Raw genomic sequence first — 24,666 nt, 5'->3', positions numbered from 1 at the left:
TATCTTAGCACACTTTGACTGATTATTTTTAATATCACAGATTAATATAATATTCAACTGTTCCATTCAATACATTCACACTGACATTCCTTTCACATTTTTTTTTTACAACTTAATCTCAAGCATCTCCACTGAACAAATCACCAAAGAAGTACACCGCTTTTAAAACAAAATGGCGTAATCCTTAGAAATCCCGCCATGGATCACGTGATGTATGATGACGTTGAGTATCTAACGGCGCGGTATCTTCTCTGCCTCCTTTTACGAGATCTCCAGTATCCCCACACACCTAGAACAACTCCAACGAAAACGATAATACCCCCCACAATTATACCAGTCTTCAACAGAGTGGGGAAAGGGTTAAAATGCTTCACTGATGTTGGTAGAGTAGTTACACCTTAAATTAAAAAAAAAAGAATATTAACGTTTACTTAGTCATGTAGTAAATGCCCGAAATTTCAATGATATTTTTTTTAATATTTTAAAGGAATAAATGCTAACATAAACCCATTGATCAGCAAGGGTAACTACATGTACCAATTTATTAACCATTTAATTTTTGGGGCAATATTATTTGTGATACGTTCTCAAGTTTTGTCTTTATATTGCTTAAGGTAGTCCGATCCTCAGGTTTATAAAATTAGCCTTTTATAAAAATATCTCTGAAACAAAGTTATGTAAATTTCATCACAGTTTTGTTAAAGTTTAAGTTTTAAGTTAATCATATTATATAGTGTATACAGAAAAAGCGAATTGGAATATTAGAAATGTACATGTGTGTTTTCTAATTGCAAATTGATCAACAAATATATTTTAGATTAAAAAGCAATGGGTATCCAGGCATTCAGAGAAATTGCCATAATTTTTATACGTATTTCGTATTTTCTGTCTTCTATTTCCGTCACGTATTCTATAATACATAGTGCAAAAGGCTTTTGCTATCATTGCAAGACACCACAAATCACTTCTCCTTTCATATCAAGCTAATAAGCATTGGTATCGGAATATCATGAAAATCTTATAAGAAATGTAAACATAGAAAGTTCTCAGTGGCTTCAATATAAGCGAAATTTCAATATATCCGATTTCAATATAACCGTTATTTTAATGCAAAGAATATGAGAGGCAAAAACTGGGGATTTATTTCTATTTCAAAATAAGCGGAATTTCAAAATAAGCGAGTTCAATATAAGTGGAGTAAGCTGTATTTTTTTTTTATTGCAAAAGAGTTTCCATACATTGTCAAAGTCGTCGGCTGTAAATAACAGCGCTAATTCACACAAAAGTCCATTGTTTAAAATTTATGGCCACGGTTAAAAAAATTAAAAGCGGGTCAAACTCAGTCTATAGCTAAGGTCAAATAATTTATACCCCCATAGAGAGCTCTTCGTACAATAAGTATACTTGTGAAATACCGTATATACTCGTCTATAAGTCGGATTTTTGGGAGTTCATTTCTGGTTCAAAACTCTATGTCCGAGTTATAGGCAATAAAATGTATTATATGAGGTCTTATGATGCTTATTAAATACAACCGACTTATAGGCGGACCGACTTATAGGCGAGTATATACGGTAAGTATTTGAACTTTGGAACTAGCATCAACTGTTCATAAGTTATGGCGAAAGTTAAAGTTTCGTAAAATTTTCAAAGTGGATCCAAATCCCAAGTCAAGGTCAAGTGGTCAGGTAAAATATGTTTGTACCGAAGGAAAGGTCTTTCAAGACACAGAGACACATTTGAAATAGAAAGGTGTACCTATATACAATCAAAAGTTATGGGCAAGGTTTAAATTTTTGTGGATAAACAGACATGCAGACGGTTAAACAAACAAGGCAAAACTCACTATCCGGGATAAATAGATAAATATAAATATGAACTTTTAATACTGAAGACGAATTTTTCCCGACGAAATTACATTGTATAACAATGAGACATTTAGTTCGAACACGATATTGTCCAGGCTTTTTACTAACCATTTCTAATTGTTATGCCCAAAAAAAGTTTATGGCACTTGATGGAATGTCTTAGCAATATCACATGGTTTGTTGTTGAACTCAAAAACCTGTCTATTTTAAAAGATAATAAGTCGCAACAGTCAGAATTCCAGAATTTTTAGTCCCATCAACTATCCCATCTTTCTTTATCCAATGGAAAAAAGTGTCAAATGGGATATTTTCTCCCCTTTGGGAAATTTTCTTCCACAAATTTGTTCAAATGGGATACATCCCACAGTTACTGACAATGAGTCATTTTTTCCCTACATTGTTAAACATGGGATATACCCTATTGATTATGATAATGTCTCATTCATCATAATCTAAATAAATGTAAAATAGTAATATAATGTAGTATAATATAGATCTTCATATCTTTAAAAAACAAGACATGTTGTGAGTTCAGCATGAGACCCTGTGGTACTGGTAAGAAATCCCACATAGTACTTTAAACAATTTTTGGACATCACACTTGATTGGTAGTAAAAAAAAAAGTGTGGACAATGTCGTGTCCAGTGTTAAATGTCGCACTATTGTATGATATCGGCCGAATCTGGTTCCTTATTTGATGTAAAAATCAGAACACAGTTTAAACTGTGGTATTTTGTAGTTAAACACTTAAAATGATGCTCGTTTTAAAACGGTAAAACCAGCACTAATTTTGATTTAATGCTTACAAGGAGGCCATAATCTCACAAGATTGTGCAGAGGTGTGACGATTTCCTTAAATTCCTCATTTCTGGTGGAATTTCGTCGTATTTGAGATAATTTTCACTTCGGGAAACAGAACACGGGCTGGCCCTTCTGAGATTTTTATATACAAGATGCAAGGATCTGATGCTAGTGTATGAAATATATAAATTTGGTAGATGGTCAAGTCTGTGCTCTATGTTTCCTGAAACAAATGTGCTGTAAAATCGATGAAAATTTGCATAAAAGTGAGAAATTTCGGAAATTCACATAAATATCTTCTGACCTTTCTGTGACCACTTTGTATCCCATAATTTAGAACTCATGCTCATTTTATGGCAGGGGTGACAACAATTCTTTTTATAAAATGTTTCATCACTTTAAAAGACACCCCGAACCACGAGCCAGACAGAGGTCTTAGCCTATCTTGTCTTTTGCCATTGCAGAGTGTACATGGAAGGCACATGATGGTGGTTCGAAAATCTACTTAATTTTCTACCCGAGGATTGGACAGAAATCGTGATTCCGCGGTATTTGAAATCCAATAGAAAAAGTACATTTACACCTATGTTTGTATTAATTTTGATCCAGCATACGACAGGGGTTCAAAGTAAAAAATGTTGTACCGACTTTTGTCCATTGTGGTAGATTTCGTTTGAGTACCGTTATTACCGGCAAACATTTAGGGCCTAAACTTGCCTGTCTGAGATTTTCACATTGCAATATACTAGTATATTTCATATTAAACTTGAAATACATAGAATTAGTAGACAGACATCTTGCGCTCTGATTTGAGAAAATTTCCAAAACCTGGTACCATAAAGGAGTATTCCATCTTTTAAAATAAATCTCTAACCATACACCTCCACCTCACCCCCAACTATTGTTAGTATACTATTTACCAATGTGAAAGAAAATATTACAAAAATGCACTAACTTTCAGTGGTAAATTTCACTTCCGGTGTATTGCTGCTACTGCAGCCATATTTATTACAGGCTCTTATTCTGAAGTGATATTCCTTGCTGTGTTTCAGTGGTATCGTCACCCTCGTCTTGCTGTCTGCTTCTATTTGGTAGACCTCTACCCAGATTTCTGAGTCTACATCTTTCTGGTCTAGTTCAAAGTACTGGGGGATTTTCCAGCCGTAGCCGGCCTCCCATGTGAACGTCGCCTCCACTGTTCCGTTTATTACGGAGGAGAAAGCTTTGAATTTGTAGGCCGGGCGCGGAGAACCTGAAATGATTGACTGATGAGGATTGTTGCTGACTAGCTCTTTGTTACCCATATCTTTATAATGATGAAAATTTTAAGAGCGATGAAGATTTTAAAACAAATTTATAGAGTAGAATATTTTCAGTCTAGAAGATGATTCGACCGAACAACTCATGTTGATGGAAAGTGACATATCTAGTTTTTTATGCTTTCTGTAAGATGTTAAACACGTCTTCAGCTTCCAGGGCCCGCTGATTACAGAGATAAGTCTTACTCTTATAAATGATTTTTTTTTTTTTTAATTCATCAAAAGTAAAATATTATTATTAATTAAGATGATGAATTATAGTATATTTTTATAGTTAAAACATCATAAAACAAATTTAAAATCTAACACATCCGGTAAGGGGGTAACAACTCACAATGGACGACATCGGGGTTGACCTGGATACTGATCAGATCCTCCATATCTTTGACTTGACTCAGTATCACTGTGGGGCCTTCACCTCCAGAGATTGGAATCTTTTCAATGTTATTGTTCCACCAGTCAGTCCAGTAGATAAAATTACCTAGAAATAGTAAAATTACCTAATGAAAAGTAAAAATACTGGAATGTTACCATGAGAAATGAAGTAATTCAAACAGCAAATTCACCTAAACAATAAAACGTCATTCAAAAAGGTAAAGATGGTACGTGTACGGTACAATGTATAGGGAGTGTAGAAAATGTTTCGGTCAGTCTTACCCATTAATATTTGTTTAGTTCAATTAGGCTAGCATAAAAAATAAAATTGCTTATGACAAGAGAATAGATTCTCAAGAATAGTGGACATTTTAATGTCATAGAAATCTAAACTAAAAAGTTAGAGTGTTTTTTTTTTTGGTGAGCAATTTCAGTTTATAACAGTTTAGTCAGCTCCTTCTGGTATATAGTTAGTTATTTTAAAGACAACTTTATTTCCATTGAATTTTTCAATGTTAATGTAAGCCTTGCTTGGTAGCAAACTTTTCCTGAACATATCTGTGGTGATTAATGACTAAAGCTATGAATATCACAACATACAGAATGCAAAATACCTTCAATAAACATCCCTGTAATATGAGGAATCTCTGACTTAAGCACCCTCATGTTGGACCCATCCATTCTGGCCATGTAAAGCTGTTTGCTGTTTTTGTCGTTCCAGTACAAGGCCTGAAAGAGGGTGTCCAGCTCTAGAATAGAGGGATACTGGTCCGAGAGGTCAACCAACGTCCTCCGACCTTTACCACTCAATGAACAGCTCTCTATCTTAGGCTTAATTCCACCGTCCAGCCAGTAAACAAAACTGTAAATAACCAACAATCAAATAACAAAAAATGTAAATAAGTAAAATTACCAATCAAAATACACAAAGGTGTAAATAACCAATCAAATAACCCAAGATTATAACCAATCAAATAACACAAAACTGTAAATAACCAATCAAATAGCGAAAAATGTAAATTAGTAAAATTACCAATCAAAATACACAAAGCTGAAAATAACCAATGTAATAACCCCAATCTATAAATAACCAATCAAATTACACAAGACTATAACCAATCAAATAACACAAAACTGTATTTAAAAAATCAAATACCAAAGAAATGTAAATTACTAATCAAATATCAAAAAAGTAAATAACCAATCAAATAACACAGAACTGTAAATAACCAATTAAAATAAAAAAAAATAAATAAATAACCAATCAAATAAGACAAAGTAAAATTTTAACCAATCAAATTACACAATAATGCTTTTCAAAATGTTGTTTGAGTTAACTAGTGACTCTATAGTTGGTTAATTGTGCTGATTCACAGAAACTTGAAAAATATAATTGGAAAAGGCCTGATTTTTTGTTTTCTTCAAAAGGTACTCTTTCTTTACTGGAATTAACTTCATAAAATGATTAAAGTATAAACGTTTCAGTGGAGCCTAAAGGAAATAATTCAGTAAGCAGTTTCTTCAACTGTATTCAGATAGATCTGTGAACTGTACACATGCTAAAATACGTATGCACATGACAAATCTTTGTGCTTTTCCAGAGCACTTCAAAATAAAGGAAGTATGATCATTGTTACCGCTGCCCCGGGATACCTACCCGGCACTGGCGTCCACCTCTACGTCTATGGGTGACCCCATGTCGTACTCCGCTATGACGGTCCGGTTTGACCCGTCCAGATTGACCCGCTCTATCAGGTCACTAGCAGAGTTAGTCCAGTACACGGTCCGCCGGATGTGGTCCACAGCAATACTGACAAAGGCCGCCTTCACGTGCTTGATGAAGATGTTGGTAACAACAGTCTCCTGCTCTGAAAATGTCGACATTTTTTAATGAAGCGCTAAGTAAACTAGATTTTATGTCTACGATCCAGTTGACCTTTTCAAAAAAACATATTGAAATAAACGACTGATCTTAAGATTTTTGTATAAAAAGAAAAATTGTAAGTTTGTTTTATACAAAAAAAATTGTTGATATCCAACATGAGGGTGTTTTCTTTGCAGTGGATATCTTGTCATATTCTCCTGTCTTTATCGTCATATCATCATCGTTATTAACATTATGATCATTATTAACATCATCATTATAAACGTTGTCATCGTCATCTTTTATTTTGTTCCTTATTCAATCTTTCTGATTTTGAAGAATACTTTTTGTACATGCATTAGATATCTGTTGCCAACTAAGAGTCAGACCTTCAGCACACAATGTGGCCCTGGATATTGATCCGCCGTGATGAACGTCTGACCAGTAGATTACATTGTCCACGGGGTCAAAGTCCACGTACTTGACCTCGGTCATGTTAACCAGGGGCATGATGTGGTGCTCCTTGGTGTTCTGATTAACCCAGTGGATGTGGGTCCTGTTGGCGAACACCATCACGCGCTCTGCAATCAGAAGACCGGAAATGAGCAAATTACGCCATTTTTCTTAGTTTCAAACACAATCTGATTGAAATTCGGATCTTCGATCCCTTCCTAGCTTTGTTATACGTTGTATGTTAAGATCTGAAGATGAAGAACAAAATACGGGGAGAATCTTGTAAAGTATTACTGATATTAAATGCCAAGGGAAGGGTGAAAAGAGGAGCGGATCGTCACCCTTGGCAGGCGAATATGGTGATAAACTATATTGCAGAATTGTTTCAGACAGAAATCCTCAGCAATAGTTAGAGGTGTATTTAATATAAATTGGAAAATTCTAAATTTTAAATTTCTATACTCCCATTAGTATATATTTTATGTTCGTGTTCTACGTAGAGGTTGTATATATTAAGGCAGTTACCAATAAATGATAATCTACTGAGTGATAAAACAGAAATTGCAATATTTTTCAATTTTCTTTTCGATATATTCCTTACTAGCCGCCTATAACCTATAATGAAAATAAACATAGCCGTTTTTTTTATTGTATAACAAAAGTTTATGGTCAATATGTATTTCAAAATCTGTCAAACGTTGTAGATGTTAGGTTAAGACAGTTTGAATAGAAAAATACACCGGTATCAGTCTTTCGGGTTTGTAATTTCACACAATGCACTGAAAGTAAAGGTCAAATACAAAACTCTCTCCTTTTATTCTATAGAACTCAGCGTGTATCTTAAACATTTCACAAGGTCGTTCAATGACAAACGAAAAAAAGAGTTATAAATGAAAAAAAGTCTTCTACGACAAATTTTATAATAGGAAAACTCGGCAATACCAGTGAATTTTCAAAAGAAAAAAGAAGAAAAAATAAATTTAAGAATTATATATTATTTGTCAATTAAATCTTTGACTATTTAATTTTAAATCGTAAATATATAAATCATTAATTAGATACTACAATGAATATTTGAATTCTTGTATCAAAGGGATTTAAGGTCGATTTAAATATGCTTTAATAATGTACATAAAGTCACATAAATGTGACTTTACAAATTAGTTCATTTATTTAACTCGTACACAGCAATGTATATCGATTATAATCAATAAAACATATACAGCTTAAATCATACAGAACGATGCATATAGCATTGTGTTTGTGTACTGAAAATCATCTAATAATAAATCATAGAAAATAAAAACACAATTGAATAATATACAGTGATTAGAATTGCGATGTTTGATCCTTAATCATTTCTATTTATATTTGTTTCTTTCTTTCTAAAATTTATCCATTTTTTCAATCTTACATTTGACAGATCCTGAAAATCACATACCTTCATTTTCTTTGCCTTTCAGACAGACAAACAGACATGGTATAATGATGAGGATTGTCAGTCTGTTTGTGATTATCGCCATATTCACCGACCGATCATCTACATCCCAGAACCAGGATTCTCTTCCTCGGGTCAGTCAGGTGTGAAAAATCACTCAACTTTAACGAGTGTCCTCAATATATATACAGTGTATGGCAAAATGAATAAACGTATGTATTCTTTAAGTGTTACGATACGCTTTCAATAAATTTAATAGTAGGGCTAGTGTAAACAAAGAATAACGTAAATGAAAATTTCGATTAAAATATATCGATTAACATAAAGGAAGATATCATGGATTCTTGATTTTTAAACGCATGTGCAATTTTTAAGTTAATATTTAAATTTTATTGATATCTTTTTAAAAACTAATCTCGATTGAAGTTAACTTAATAATTAACTTACCCTGTGTTTTATGCATCAATAAAAAACCGGTATTGAGTATAAATACATAATTTCTTCCACACAGTGAAAAAATCTGCACATTTCCGTTATGTTAATTCGTGCACAAGTTCTCAAATTCAAATACTTTGTTTCAAGTTTCTGCTGTCGTAAATATACCCGTAATACTGGCGTGGTTATCCATGTGCATATTGTAAATATCTAAATCTCCACTGTGTGTCTTTTTAAACTTGTATGTAGGAGGTCTCTGATTCATAAACAGTCACCTGTATAAAAACTGGTTCAACAAAAGGGCGTATATATTTTTATTTTGATTTATTCTTATTACTGCCCCAGTATCTACACGTGTGTGTGTGTGTGAGAGAGAGAGGGGGGGGAGAGAAAAGGAGAGGGAGAAGAGAATTAGAGAGGGGGAGAGAAGAGAGAGAGAGAAAGGAGAGATAGGGTGAGTTCCATTTCAGTAGATACATTTAACAAGCAACCTCCTCCTACTCCATCCCACCCCAGTGACTATTAAGTGAATTCCATCCAATTATTCGTCCCTAAACAGCGCTAGGAGTATGGATCCTTCTAATTTCTTAAAAAAAAACTCAAGTCTCGTTTTGACTGATTACATAAAAGATCTTTTTTGAAGCAATTGAAAACAAGATAATTAAAAGAGCTTATAGAGACTAATTGAATCATTCATTACTACGAGTGTGGGATAGTGAAATTCCACCGAGGGGACAAGATTCACGGTCTAGGACGAGGCTTTGCCCAGTCCTAGACCGTGAATCTTGGCCCCGAGGTGGAATTTCACTATTCCCACACGAGTATGTAATGAATGATTATTTTTCTCGCATTATTTCCAAAATAACGGCCTGTCAATGACGTCGCCATGATAGGACAAAAAAATATTTTAAAAAAATTCTTTTAATTTTCCATCTAATTAAAAATCTAAATACACCATCGGAAAGAGCGTACCCGAAAATGGTTTACACAAAGTGTAAACTGATAAAATGAATTTCAGTCCATGTAAATTAATTAGATAGATAAAAACTGGGAATAATAAAAAAAAACTTATCTATCCAATACCGTACACTTTCATTCAAGAAGAACCCTCCGCGATATAAAAATAGTGCCATTTAAAAAGTGAAAAATATGACAATATTTTGAATGAAAATAAGTTTATCTTAATAAATCAAATGACAACATTTTAAGTATATGTAATATTTTTTAACATTGTTACAATTTCTTTATATAAAGACGGAATGTTTACGTTATCGTTCGCGGCGTAGTAATACACAGTGTGAGACAGAAAAATCTCACACCGGACAAGTCAATCTTACACTGGTGATTATGCGAGAAAAGAGTTTATATTACGGATAACATGTGCATGTAATGCAATGGAATGTTTTTCCCTGATTCAAAAAGAAAAATATGGGAAAAAGGTGGAGGTTCCATAGTATTGTTATTCCTGATCGCGATGGGTGGTGGGTCCAACAGTACCAGGTCCAGTCCAAAGACTATTTCTACCTACGTAGGTATTTATAGCTACCGAGGTATTTAAAGCTACCAAAAGTAGCTATTTTTACCTACTTTCTGCTTTACTTGCATTTTGTGGCCAAATGCAGGAACGGCGCAACATGATGAGCACAATATTTCTTGATACAGTCACACTGATGATGAATATGACTAAAATTTGGCCAAAAAATAAAAACTTCGTATATTATCAATTTTGCATAGAAACTAATGTAAAATTGCCGATTCAGGAAGTAATCATTTTTTGGCCAAATTTTTTTCGTATTCATCATTAATGTGACCGTATCAAAAAAATATGGTATTCACCATATTGCGCCGTTTAGTCCTTTAGTCGCAAAATGCAGAAATTATATAAAGTAGGTAAAAATAGCTACTTTTGGTAGCTTTAAATACCTAGGTAGCTATTAATAGCTACGTAGGTAGAAATAGTCTTTGGACTGGACCTGAGTACTGTGATTTCTGGAAAGGGTTAGATGGGTAGTAGTATTTCGATTCTTGAAAGGGATGGAGCAAATTATTTTTATTCTGAATGGTGTGGGTGGTTGGTTATGGGGTCCCAAGTACTGTGATTCCTGAGGGGTGGGGGTGGGGAGGGGCAGTTCTGATTTATGCATGGCGTGGTGGATGGGTGGATCCACAAGTACTCTGATTTCTGTATAGTGGGTGGTGGTCACAAGTTCTGTGATTCCTAAATGAGGTCCTACATTGTGCCAGGTAGACAAACAGGCAAAAGAAAAGACACATCAAAATTCCCTCCTTCTTCAAACTCCAAACCCAGAGGTGCACATATACACACCTGCTCAATTTTCTTAACCTAGAGGAAATGAAGAGCAAATAGACAAAAAAATATTTCAATTTTTTTCTTAACAATAATAACATTCAGCAGTATGAAAGTTTTAACATCATTTATTTACAAAATAACTATAAATATTAGGATGTTTAAATATTTACATAACATCACAGTCTTTTAGATTAAAGAAACACGTATAAACAGTGTAACAGTAACAATGAAAATTTTACATGTACAGGTATGATGAATAAAGATGCTGATTATGAAAAATATATACATATAATCATAATTTAAACATGATGTAAAAGTTAACAAAAAAAATCAACGAGTCTTAAAATAATTCCTTAAATTTTATTTTTAAAAAGAAAGAAATGAATCAAATTTTTCAGTTCAACTAACCATATTGAAATTGGTCAATTCAGAAGAAATATCCAAGTAGTTGTGCATGTTCAATAATCATAAAAACATGGCCCTTAAAACCAAATAAAACTTTGGTTCTGTATTAAATCATCACTCTGAATTTCACTTATTAACAATGTTCAATGGACAACAAGTCATTATTTTCAATAACTAGGAATGGAAAACTCTATCTATTCTCCTTGCTCTCTATCAGAATATGTGAAACTGAAACACATTTTACACAGAGGATTCCTACAAGAAGGTGAGAGAAGATTTAGGATGACGCGGGTCTCTCTACAGTTACTGCCCTTCAGTGAGGTGTTCTGTTTACAATCCTCCCCACGTGTACCCCCCTCCACTTCCTGAGAACCAGCCTGCCTTCTGTTGCTGGGCCACAACTGGCCGACCCTGCATCACGGCCTGCTGGGCTGATGTAGGCATGCACCCGGGGGGTGGGGGCTGAAATACAACACAGACGCTTATTATATAACAATCAAACCTGAAAACTGGTTACTCACTCATCTATACCACCTTAACTGAATTTTTTTATTTATCACATACATGAACAGGATTTTTTTCAGATTTTTTTGGATTAAGGGTCAAAACAATTCAAAGTTTCACTTGCAATCTTCAGTAAATTTGATTACCACTTATATATAGTTGAAATTTTGCTGATATGGCTTAAAAATTTAATCAATCAACAAATCTTATAAAAATGGTGACTGTTTCTCTTACAGGTATTCTTGGTTGGGAAACGCCATCAAATCTTGCTCCTGAGTCGAAGGAAGCCATGGCGACCTGTCCGTTACTGACCATGCCACCAGGCGCTGCAAACTGTACATTCTGTGCTTGGGGATATGCCTGGTACCCTGCCGGCATCTGGTACTGAAATATTGAGATGACACTTTCATTGTTAATAAATCATGAGTTTTTTACTGGATATCACATTTTAAGTTCTGAGACGATCCCTGACAAAAATTTACCTGCTGTGGGGGAGGTTGGTAGCTGTAGGGGGGAGGGGCTTCATTGGGGGAACCATACATAGGTGGTGCAGATGCTGCAAAATAAAATGAATCATATTATTTCACTGACAGTTCAGATGTATGAGAAGATAAAAAATTGAGTGAGAATATTAGAGACAGTTACATAACCAATCAGTATCTTGTAGCAGTAGAAGATGACCTATTCCAATTTTGAATACTTACGTTGCCATGGTTGGGTCTGGGGGTAGGCGAACTGAATGTTGTTTTCTTGCACCGGGTAAGGGCGAGATTGAGTTGGATATCCTTTTCCTGATAAATATAAAATCTGACATTGAATTTTATCTGTAAATATCTTCAGCCGATTTTACTCGTTGCATACACTATAGCTTTTACTACACTGACTTCTTTTTAATTGTTATTAATACCAGAATGTTTTATGAACTGTAAATAGGCCTAGATCGTTGTTTTCTTTGGGGCAAGTGTACGTAGTGACCAATCTCGACATTACACCAGAAGGTGGCTTGTGATTTATAGAAGACTGAATGAATGAGGAAACAGATGACTCGTAGCTTTTTCTAGCTGTTAGATCGTTTAAAAATGGTTTATTGTGTTTTCTACTTTACTAACGTTATATCTTAATTATAGCTTACCTGACATTGTTCTTCCTAATAATGGCTTCGCTGTCGTTGTTTCGTCTATAAATACTCTTTGTTTACAAAGGTTCGTCTTGCGAAATAAGACGACCAATGAAAACCTTCTTTCCGGATAAAACCGGATAAAAGAAATCGGTTGGGTCATTCAAATTTCAACGAAAAAATGTAACATTAACTTTAATTACTGACGATTAAATTTATTTAGATATGCTTTACGATCATAATTTGAAAATAATTTCTGATATTAACATATCGTTTGATATTTTATGAAAATCGTTTTTATTCGATTTTTCATTTTCTCGTCGTTCAGATATTGGTCAATAATCAGGACACAAGACCATCTGACGTCATTGTCACATGAGATTGAATATGTAGAAATTTAATCCTGTTGAATATTGTATGTATACAATGTACCTGAACCTGTTTGGATTTTTTTTTCGTTGGTAAAATTCAGATTTTGCCCTGTACATTTGAAAATCTTTTTTTTTCGCTTTGCCCATAACTTTTGATTGACTACATGCTTTCATATGCAACATGTGTATTTCTTGTGTCATGTGACAAGATCTTTCTTTTGGCATGTTTGGGTACCAATATGTTTCACCTCTGCACCTCGACTTTGGAGTTTGACCCACATTTGAATTTTTTCAAAAAATTATCAAACTTTTATAACATATGTATAATGAAACATAACGTTATGGAGATAACGAACAGTATTCAAGATCAAAACAGGAGAAAAGCAAACAAGGACCTCAAAATAAAATTGGAGGTGGGATCAGGTGCCATGGAGGATTGAGCATCCCCTGCCGACCGGTCACATACGCCGTGTGCTCCTTGTCATGATCGGGGAATAATGGAAAAATCCGTCGTCAATTCAGCTGCAGTGTATATAATGGACTAACAATTAGTATGAAAAACGAGTCAAAAAAATGAGTCAGCGTTAATTTTGACTCAATGACAAATTGCATTTGCTGACAAGGTCATTGTATCGACCATAGAACTTACGAAATGATGACTTTAAACGAGACTGCTGATATTCTTGTTTCATCAACTTGTTTGTCATTAATTTACCTCTTTTTAGAAATTGTTCATACGTACAGCATGCTCTTGCGTATCGAATCAACTGAGATAAACTCCGTATGCAGGTGATGAAGGTACCGGTATATTGCTGCATAAGTAAGGGAAGTTGACGATCGAAAAGTTAAAGTCATCACGTTTTTCATAGAGCTTGGTTGTTAGATTACCATAAACGTCTTTTTCAAGTAAAATATCCAAATATGAAATACATATGTCAGACTCTGTGGTATCTTTTATCTCGACTTTCTATCTCGTAATAACGACTTTTTATCTCGTAATAACGACTTTATTAAGTCGTAACGACTTTTTATCTCGTTATCACGACTTTTTATCTCGTAATAACGACTTTCTTAAGTCGTAATTACGACTTTTTATCTCGTTATTACGACTTTTTTTAGTAAGATTATTTTCAATAGTTTGCTATTTTTGACGTTTCCGTATTACGGAAACTTATGAACACCTCGTGAAGTTGATTTATACATCAAACTGACAAAAGAAAATGAGTATCATCTGCTTATCAGGCACGTTGTAGGGTGGAGGTGGAGGCTTCCCCAATATTTTCTCAAACATAACTTTCCTGCTGATGAAAAAGTTCATTGCCGCCCCCCAACACTTTTTGTTGCAATATAGCCAAATAAGGGTGATGTGGTAGTTTAATTTAAATCTGGTACGGAAAGAAGTTGCCAATATATGGTAATTTGGTTATATATAGCATAGACTTTCACGTTGATATTTTGAAAGTTTTTGTCTGTGAACGAGGAATGTAAAAGTACATTTGAACAGCAATTTAAACCCCTTTTTTGCAAAGAAATTCATAATGTAGTCTACATAGGCATTGATAATTGGGGCTTATTGAGTAGCCCCCAAACATTTTTTGTTGGTTTAGCCCCCCCCCCCTTTAAGTTTGCTTTATACACGCGTTTATCTATCATATATAATATATTGAAATGATTTCTGCGATGTGCAGCACTAATGTCTTCAATTTAGCGGCATAATGATTTAGATTATAAGTGTGTAAACAAAACAAGTCCAAATATAGTCAATAATTACAGATTATAATAAATATAAATAAATTGTCAAACTCTGGTGCAACTGTTTTGACAATTTTATAACTAAACAATCATCGCGTTTCAGCTGCACGACACCGTTATACCGGGCAGGTTTCCGTTTTATCTCCTAGAAGGCTCAAGTTAAAAAAAATGTTTCAAATGGAAAAAAAAATAAATAAAAAGTCGTTATTACGATTTAAGAAAGTCGTAATAACGAGGTAAAAAGTCGTTATTATGAGATAAAAAGTCGTTATTACGACTTAAGAAAGTCGTTATTACGAGATAAAAAGTCGTTATTACGACTTAAGAAAGTCGTAATAACGAGATAATAAGTCGTTTTTACAACTTAAGAAAGTCGTTATAACGAGATAAAAAGTCGTTATTACGAGATAAAAAGTCGTTATTACGACTTAATAAAGTCGTTATTACGAGATAAAAAGTCGTTATTACGAGATAAAAAGTCGTTATGACGACTTAAGAAAGTCGTAATAACGAGATAAAAAGTCGTTATTACGACTTAAGAAAGTCGTAATAACGAGATAAAAAGTCGTTATTACGAGATAAAAAGTCGTTATTACGACTTAAGAAAGTCGTTATTACGAGATAAAAAGTCGTTATTACGACTTAGGAAAGTCGTAATAACGAGATAAAAAGTCGTTATTACGAGTTAAAAAGTCGTTATTACGAGATAAAAAGTCGTTATTACGACTTAATTTTTTTTCTTCATTTTCTAATTTGACCCTTGTAGGCTTTCGTAAATAAAACTAATTCTAAGAAAAACAAGTAACAGCTTTTTAAAAAGCTTGCCTGACTAAATCAATCAATATCTGCATGAAGAAGGATAAACCTTTTGTGCAATAAATGAAATTTTGATTTTGTTTAACTTTAATAGAAGAATCATCTCTACACTGCATACTAAAGAGTTGGTATTCTCATAGTATTCTGTGCGTGTGTGTGGGGGGGGGGGGGGGTCTGCTAGTGGAGTTATCTGCCCTTGCATGGATCTAAATTGATTTTGAACTTATAAAATCTGTTACAAAATCATGCATCGTCAACAATCTTTTTTGGAGTGTACTAGTAGTATTTTCTCCACTGAAGTAAACAGTAGTATTGTGTGTTTATTAATTGTTTTTCCTTAAAAGGAGGGGGTAGTCTCACTATCATATATTGAGAATGAAATAACTTAAAAGTAAATTCCCTACTTAAACCTGTGTGGAAAGAAAAATCCAAGATTTTGCACTTCTTTCTTATTTATTGTGTGCATCTGAATGGAGACCAAGACTTTGTGGAAATGCGTTGTTTATTATTATTGGACTAGTCCATTTATGGAATAAACCAACCGTAGCATCGATAAACAAATTAGAAAACTCATTTCTTTAGTGTTGCATGTCCTTATAGTGATATTTTATACGATATGTTGTTTAAAAGAATGAGATAAAAAATTAATTTGTAGATAGAATTTCTGAAGCATTAGAAGGAGGTTAAAAGGAAATACATTAATTAATTCCATGAAAATTAGAACACCCATCAATCCAAGGAAAAGGCGCGAAGAAAACAGTGACATTTGGCGCGAAAAGAGCGATTCACCCCTTTCGTAGAGTATAAATGGACTAATCCAGTAGTATAGAAATGCAGAAAAAAGGATACACGGACAGGTTGAAACGGTGAATCACATGGAATAATCTGTTCAGTGCAAAGAGTAAAGGAAGTAAACACTGCAGTATTTTGCATCAGTAATATCGTTCTTTTTTCTGAAAACTGTTTCTTTTAAAATGCAGGTAAAGAATTCCAATAAAAATCAGCCTGCATAAAATCTAGTTGTCTAGGTATGATCTATTAGTTTCGGATTATGGAAATATCAATCCTTATACAGCCTGACGCCGTGACGTCAGGCAATATACATGTATTAAATGAAAGGTGGGACTAATATGATAAATATCAGTAAAATACCCATTGCATGGACTTTATAAAAAAAATAAATAAATTCCCATTGTGTTTCAATAGTCTTATATAGTCCTTTAAAGTAAACAAAATATTATTTTCTACTTTTTATAAAAGAATTAAATTTCAATTAACATTTTTGAATATTTTATGTATTAAGTAAATGGGTTTTTTTTTTTTGTAAAAGTCTGACAGAAATCTGAATGAGTTTCAACTTTTCTATATTAATTTTATTAAAGTTCAAAATTTCGATTATAATCGATTATTAATCGATTATGCCCAGCCGATTATTACCGATAATCGATTCTGATTTTTTTCAATTCCCCATCACTATGCTACCTGCTTTGTCAGCAGGGACTAGTACGTACTGATCTGACATGTAACCTATATCTCATTCTTTTTCTATGCCCCCGTTAACGAAGTTTCGGGGGTATGTAGTTTTTGTCGTGTCAGTCCGTCTGTCTCTCTGTTTGTCTGTTTGTCCGCAAAAACTTTAACCTTGCCCATAACTTTTGATTTATATATCTGTTTGTTCGCAAAAACTTCAACCTTGCCCATAACTTTTGATTTATATATCTAGTTGAGCTATGACTTTCATATTTCACATGTATATTCCTTGTGACAAGACCTTTCGTTAGACACACAGTTTGACCCACTTTTACACAAAAATTCCAAACTGTTAGTTTGGCCATATCTTTTTGAACAGTAGATACCAGGACATTTATACTTCACATATGTATTCTTTGTGGCAAGACCTTTCATTGGATACCAACAACTTTGACCTTGACCTTGAGATTTCTGTACGTATGAAAAAACTTTAACCTTGGCCATAACTTTTGAACGGTAAGGACTAGGGCTTTGGTACTTTACATCAATTACATGTGTAATACTTGTGAGAAGACCTTTCATTTGATATCTAGAACTTAGATCTTTGATCTTGACTTGGAGTTTGACGTACTTTTAAAAACAAACCTTGACTACAACTTACAAAGGGCTAGGGCTAAGGCTTTCATACTTCACTTACCGGTATTTAATCCTTGTGACAAGACCTTTCATTGGATGTCTAGAAATTTGACCTTGACAATAGAGTTTGACCTACTTTTTAAAAACTAATTTTGGCCTTAACTTTTGAACGGTTAGGGTGAGGGCTTTCATACTTTACACATGTAATCCTTGTGACAAGACCTTTCATTGGATGTCTAGAAATTTGACCTTGACAATAGAGTTTGACCTGCTTTTTAAAAACTAACTTTGGCCATAACTTTTGAACGGTTAGGGCGAGGGTTTTCATACTTTACACATGTAATACTTGTGACAAGAACTTTCTTAAGAAACCAGCAGAATTGACCCTTTGACCTTGACCCTTTGGTTTGACCTACCTTTCAAAAAAATCCTTGGCGATAACTTTTGAACAGGTGATGCTAGGGGCTTTCATATTTCACAATCGTATTCCTTGTGAGAAAACCCTACTTTAGGTACTGTGATATTTAATTTGCATTTAAGAAAAGTTTAATCTTCGCTACTTAAGTTGCTATACGGGGGCATCAGTGTTTCACAAACACACTTGTTTACCTCGACATTAGACTTTGACCCACTTTTTAAAATCTTCAACGTATTCCTTATGACAAAACCTTGATTTGGTTACTAACAATTTTGACCTTAACCCCGGAGTTTGACCAATTTTTGAAATACTGTAACATTGGCCATAATCTTCAATAGTTTGTGCTAGAGTTTTTATATCCCACTTGTGTATTTCATGTGACAAAACCTTGAATAGGTTAACAACAATTTTGACCATGACCTTGGAGTTAGACCAATTTTTAGAAATACTTTAACACTGGCCATAATTTTAAACAGTTCGTATAAAGGTTCTTATATTCCACAAGTGTATTTCATGTGACAACGCTTTCCCCTGAGTTCCAAAAACTCTTACCTTTTGACGTTCGGTTTTGACCAACTTTCAAAAAAAGACTTCAGTCATAACCTTTGACCGAATTATACTTGAGCTTTCATGTTTCACGGGTATTTACATTGAGATATTTTTTTCAGGGGGGGGGGGGCATTTGATCTCTTAGAGTATGGCCAAACTAATTAAAATTAGACTTGTGTTTTCGCTCGATCCTCTACTTTACGCTTCAAGTATTGTAAAGAAGTGTATAGTAGAAAGGATCACAGGCACTTGACGTTACTTATTTTTCTTTTAATAAAAAAAATATACCCTCTACCTAAGAATAAACAAGGTAGACATCGGGTGCCATCTTGAATTGTTCTAGGTTGGTCATATCCACTTGTATTTTCGTCTGAAACTCAGTAAAATGAATTCCCTGTCACCATATTCTTTTTGTGGCCGTCTTTTTAGGTCTAAACTTTCGGACAGTGCAACCAGAGGGGCGCATCACCCTTTCAGATATTAAAAATCTCTCGTCAAACTCGGTCTACTGCTAAAAAATTCGAGAAATGACTAAAGGGGACCGGAAGGTTACAACAATATGCTAATGCATGGGAATTCCGTATTTGTCAGTTTTTGGTTGTAAAGGATCTATCATATGAAGAAGTCATTTGAAAAAAGTGCACTTTTCGCGTGCGAGAAATATATATATTAATTTTTTTTATCAAAAGATGACACGCTTTTGGGTCCTCCATCCTTTTTCCATGGAGCCATAGATCAGTAGATATTTGCATAATATGATTTATATTTTGTATTCTCTACGGTATTTATTTATGAATATTTATATTTACAATATCTTCGTCTAAGATAAATCTACAAATAAGGTATTACACGAGCTTTATAACCTCATAAAGCAATTTACTCGGCACTTGATAGAACTACATGTACATGCTTTCTCACTGTGTGCTGCTTAGTAATTGATACACCTGAATGAGATGCTTATTTTTTTTTATTATTATTATTGAATAAAATATTTTTTTTAATTGAATCAAGAATCAAGTTTAAATGTAAATGTAAGGAAAAAACTGTCTTATTTGTTGGTTTTATGATGACGATCAATTAGTTTGCTCACGTGATAATTTTATTTTGCAGAAACACCTTAAAGTATGGTGTTTATGAAAATCATCACGCGAGCAAACTGATTGATCAAATCATAAAGCCAAAAAACTGGACAGTTATTCCTTCAATATGTGCTTTACTTGCACATATAATTTCTGGGTTTTTTTTAAGCCCGACGGAGAGAAAACAAAGTATAAATGCTAACCAAACAGACACAGGCACCTGACGTTACATATTTTTCTCATAAATGATAACCCATACCTATAGTAAAGGTGTATTATTAGGTATGGGGTTATATATATAACTAAAAAAGTAACATCAGGTGCTTGTGCAAACAAACCCTGAAAGCGTTATTAAAAATAAGACAAAAGAAGCATTAATTCTAAACAGACACACGCTAGTCTACCGAGATAAATGTTTGTACTTTTATATATATATATATTAACATTCATTTCCGTTAATGGGGTTTATCCAATATGGATAAACCTGGTTATTTCGTGCAGCTTAATGTTTTACATGCAAAGATAGATAACTCTTTCTTAACACTGAACTTCATAAATCATCGGGCTCGGTGCTGAAAAAATTCTTGATATTTCTTGTATGCGCATGTCTTCTAGAATATTCCTTTTTAATCTGTAATTTGAAAGAAGCAGACGCAAAAAATTTTAAAAAAATTAATCGATCATCATCTGCTGATTTATTGTCAAATACAAGTAAATATGTTACGTGTATCAAGAGCTTCGAAGAGGCGGATGGGTCACGTGACTTTGTCCCTTGACCCATTAGGCATAATTTTGCAAAGAATGCTGTCTCCGGGGGGTACTGTTTTTTCCAGACTCCTTGGATCAAGATGGTATTTCTCTTGCTCATTATCTATATTCATTTACCTATGCTGCCATATTATCATAATGATCGGCGCATACATTGTGTTATATCTAATTTATTATTAAATGGCCATGACAAGCACGCCAAAACAAATATAGTCTTGTTTTTATTGACTGTATTTTCAGACTTCTTAAACCTTTTACTGGGGTTAATCTGATCAAGTGTGTTTCTGTTATTGTCCGAGTCCAATGTCGCGAAATAATGGGGTTTATCCAATATGGATAAACCTGGTTATTTCGTGCAGCTTAATGTTTTACATGCAAAGATAGATAACTCTTTCTTAACACTGAACTTCATAAATCATCGGGCTCGGTGCTGAAAAAATTCTTGATATTTCTTGTATGCGCATGTCTTCTAGAATATTCCTTTTTAATCTGTAATTTTGAAAGAAGCAGACGCAAAAAATTTTTAAAACCCACCCTCCCTCCCCATAATTTTATATTTTATCCCCCTTTAGCACCTCTGCCATTTTTTTAATACATTTTCATTATAATTTTTTTTCCGGTTGTTTTTTCGTTTCTTTTAATTTCTCATTTCAGCGTCATGGCATGGATCGAATCCAGAATCGTCCAATGTCGCGAAAAAAATTTTCAAAGTGCGTTGAATTTGGGACCAAATCAACGCACTTTGAAAAAATAAAATTTCTTTTCAAAGTGCGTTAATATCGACCATATTAACGCACTTTGAAAAAATGTGCATGGATTGGTCAATATTCTTGCAAATCTTAGATAGGATAAATAATTGAACCTGTTTGATAACTCTTCTGTGATGAGGACACTTCAGGATGTGAAAGTGAGCGATTTTGATTTTTCCATACTTTAAAAAATTCTTTCTCTCTTAAATGCTTTACTGAACTTAATTTTTTCCTGTTTGCATGCATTTTATTTAAACTTAAAATTATTGAAAGTTTTCAACGTCATACCAGTTATGTAAATACATATATTTTGGTGTAGCATAGGCATCAGTACCAGGAAGGATAGGGGTGGGGGGTTTACATGTAGGTAGGCACACAAATGATTTGCAAAGTTATACATCATATATGTATGCATTAAAAATTGGGGCTAACCTGGGACAGGGGGGGGGTATGGAACGCCGGGACTGTCTTATATGAGGATTAAACATTATATGCAGTGTTTCCTTCATTATATGCGGTACTATTTTGATTATATGAAGTAGTTTTTACATTATACCGTGTACAACTTCCATTATATGCAGTACTTCTCTCATTATATGATGTAGATATGTCATTATATTATGTACATCTATCATTATATGAAGTGCTTTCAACATTATATGCGGTAGTTCTAACATTATATGCGGTAGTTCTAACATTATATGCGGTAGTTCTAACATTATATGCGGTAGTTCTAACATAATGTAAAGTAAACACAACAATATATTATGTACTTCTCACATTATATACAGTATATTCATCATTATGTTTAGTATTTCTGTTATTATGATGATGCTGATCGTTAAATATTATTTCCGGTCCAGTTAGCATTCCGTGCAGTAGATTTTGCCATAGGCGCTTGGTTACAGGATGATATATTTTGTGTATTATATGTTTTTCTAGGTGTGTCTGAATACCCTCATCAAAATAAAAATAAAAATTCGCTGAAATTAGCGCGTTTTAAAAATGTCATAGTAACTGTATAAAAAGAGTAAAGGAGCGCCACTCGCCATCTTGAATCATAGGGGGTGCCTCGGTTCACACGTAATTTTCATCTATATCTACATTTTTCCTACCGGTGTCGGGTGAGATCTAGCTTCAAAAATGATTGAATCACAACTCCCTATTATATGTTGACCTACATATGCCGTTTTAAACAAGCAGTGAACCGAAACGTCCTCGATTCTTGCACCTGTTTATCGAAAGCAACGGAAGTGGCGATTTCGACTATGTAAAATGTAGAGGCGTCCCGGAAATACATGGAAAATCTAGAGAGGTCAGAAATCGCGCCAAACTTGTTTTCTCTAGATTTTCTGTGTTATTCCGGGACACCTTTATATTTTTCATCGTTAGAAATCGGCACTTACGTTGCTTTCGATGTCTGTACATGGTATAGAGGACGTTTTGTGTTAACTGCATGTTTTATGCGGCAAGTTCAAATCGGCAGACGTTTGAAAGGTGTTATTCAATCATTTTCGCAGCTAGATCTCGTCCGACACCGGTAGGAAAAATGTAGATATAGATGAAAATTAAGTGTGAACCGAGGCACCCCCTATGATTCAAGATGGCGAGTGGCGCTCCTTTACTCTTTTTATACACAGTAAATATGACATTTTTAAAACGCGCTAATTTCAGCGAATTTTTATTTTTAATGAGGGTATTCAGGCACACAGAAAAACACATAATACACAAAATACACCATCCTGTAACCAAGCGCCTATGGATTTTGCATTTCGTTATGATGTAGACACAGTATTATATGCGGTGCTTTCTTCTTTATGGTGATGATCTTTCGGAAGCTACCTTTCGGAACTCTCTGTTAAAAATTCGGTTCTTCTTTCTATCAACTGTTGAATTCAGTACAGTAAATACATGTGCGTATTATTTATGTCTCTGATTAAAGCAGTTAATAATAAATGCTCCGTGAACTGATTGAATTGTTTTTAAAAGATTTAAAGTAGGGTAATAGAGTAAAATAAAATTCCGTCTATTTTATGGTATGAAGTGGAGAGAGAGAGAGAGAGAGAGGGGGGGGGGGGGGGGTAATGAGTATGATAGAAATATTTTAAGAGTGGGAAAAAATGGGGACATTTTTTCATCTTTCTTGTGAACAATATGATATTCAAAAAAGTTTCATTTCATATATAGGACAATCAACATCACATGTATTTATTTATTTAATATTTATTTATGTGTATTAAGGGGTAGTGCGCTAATTTTTCACAATGTAAATTACCCTTTTATCTCTCATTTTAATTGGAATAGGGGGTTCTACCACATAACTGTTTAAAAGTAAAATTCTGAAGTACAACCCACGACGACTCAATACAGTGACGTAGCATTGTTTTTGAAAGTGGGGGGAGGGGGATCAGCCGGAGAAAAAAATAACCTACATGAAGAAAGTGGACAAGCAAAAAACAAAAAACAAAAACAAAAACAAAAAAAAAAACCAACAAACAAAAGAAACAAACAAACATTGAACATTGTCAGTAGTAAAAGTTATGTTTAGGAAAAGGGGAGGGTGTTGCTACGTGCGTGTAATGCCTGCTCTGAAAATCGTTTGTCTTTTCCTGATACATAACATTTATATAGTACAGTTAAAGACAGTGAATATCAGCCATTTTTATAAGCCATAGTAAAACAATTAAAAAATTGGAATGATAAAAATATTTCAATGATAAGTGCATCTCTCTCTCATTGTAAACTATTGAAGTATTGATATGATCTCGATCTCGATCCCTCGTTGTAAACTACTGAAGTATTGACATGACTTCTACATTCCTTTAATTAATGTAGGGATAAATCCAGTCAATCAGTCAACGAAATCTAAACAAGCTTGAAATTCAACCATACTTAAATTTTTTCCAATTCCAAGAATCTTTGTTCTATTTTGACTCGATTGAGAATAAGTGCCCACAAATTACCAATAGAAGTTGGCAGATTATGTTGGGGTCAGGACCCCCCCCCCCTGAAATTTGCAAGGTTATTAAATTTACGCCCCTCGGAAAACGCAGACCCCCCTGGTAACCGCGATTTTGTGTTAAATTGATATGAAAATTCAAAGGTTTGAAACATCGACTCCCCCCCCCCCTTCTCCAAGAAATAGGTTTTTGAAGTTTGGGCGAGTTT

General features: G+C 34.0%; 2 protein-coding genes across 3 annotated transcripts; both read right to left on the bottom strand.

Annotated features, from left to right (window-relative positions):
- LOC134235053 (low-density lipoprotein receptor-related protein 5-like) lies at window positions 1-8,777 on the bottom strand. 2 transcript variants are annotated; one of them, XM_062717135.1, is made up of 8 exons: window positions 8,562-8,777; window positions 8,122-8,274; window positions 6,617-6,808; window positions 6,021-6,231; window positions 4,978-5,225; window positions 4,323-4,469; window positions 3,625-3,921; window positions 1-397 (listed from the first exon to the last, which is right to left on the bottom strand). In XM_062717135.1, the coding sequence occupies exons 2-8, from the start codon at window positions 8,201-8,203 to the stop codon at window positions 204-206; spliced, it is 1,371 nt and encodes a 456-aa protein (XP_062573119.1). In that variant the 5' UTR covers window positions 8,204-8,274; window positions 8,562-8,777; the 3' UTR covers window positions 1-203. The 2 variants fall into 2 exon arrangements, with proteins under 2 accessions (XP_062573119.1, XP_062573118.1); XM_062717134.1 differs by having other exon boundaries at window positions 8,122-8,279; window positions 8,566-8,777.
- A 2,194-nt stretch (window positions 8,778-10,971) lies between these two features.
- Window positions 10,972-12,971, bottom strand: LOC134235071 (DAZ-associated protein 2-like). Its single transcript, XM_062717158.1, has 5 exons — window positions 12,906-12,971; window positions 12,478-12,564; window positions 12,256-12,329; window positions 12,008-12,157; window positions 10,972-11,731 (listed from the first exon to the last, which is right to left on the bottom strand). Exons 1-5 carry the CDS (start codon window positions 12,910-12,912, stop codon window positions 11,600-11,602), a joined length of 450 nt encoding a protein of 149 aa, XP_062573142.1. The 5' UTR covers window positions 12,913-12,971; the 3' UTR covers window positions 10,972-11,599.
- Between the last annotated feature and the right edge of the window lie 11,695 nt (window positions 12,972-24,666).

The sequence above is a fragment of the Saccostrea cucullata genome, unplaced genomic scaffold (assembly GCF_032062105.1).
Source record: "Saccostrea cucullata isolate Sc308-1 unplaced genomic scaffold, CSIRO_AGI_Scuc_v1 ctg17, whole genome shotgun sequence".
NCBI classification, from domain to species: domain Eukaryota; kingdom Metazoa; phylum Mollusca; class Bivalvia; order Ostreida; family Ostreidae; genus Saccostrea; species Saccostrea cuccullata.
This window is presented reverse-complemented; position numbering and strand designations above follow the sequence as displayed.

Coding starts and splice junctions, on each gene's coding strand:
- LOC134235071 (XM_062717158.1), bottom strand. Junction 12,330..12,477: donor CCAGACCCAACCATGGCAAC/GTAAGTATTCAA, acceptor TTTATTTTGCAG/CATCTGCACCACCTATGTAT. Junction 12,158..12,255: donor ACCAACCTCCCCCACAGCAG/GTAAATTTTTGT, acceptor TCAATATTTCAG/TACCAGATGCCGGCAGGGTA.
- LOC134235053 (XM_062717135.1), bottom strand. CDS start 8,203: ATGGCGATAATCACAAACAGACTGACAATCCTCATCATTATACCATGT. Junction 6,232..6,616: donor GGCCACATTGTGTGCTGAAG/GTCTGACTCTTA, acceptor CGACATTTTCAG/AGCAGGAGACTGTTGTTACC. Junction 3,922..4,322: donor CAACCCCGATGTCGTCCATT/GTGAGTTGTTAC, acceptor CAATCATTTCAG/GTTCTCCGCGCCCGGCCTAC.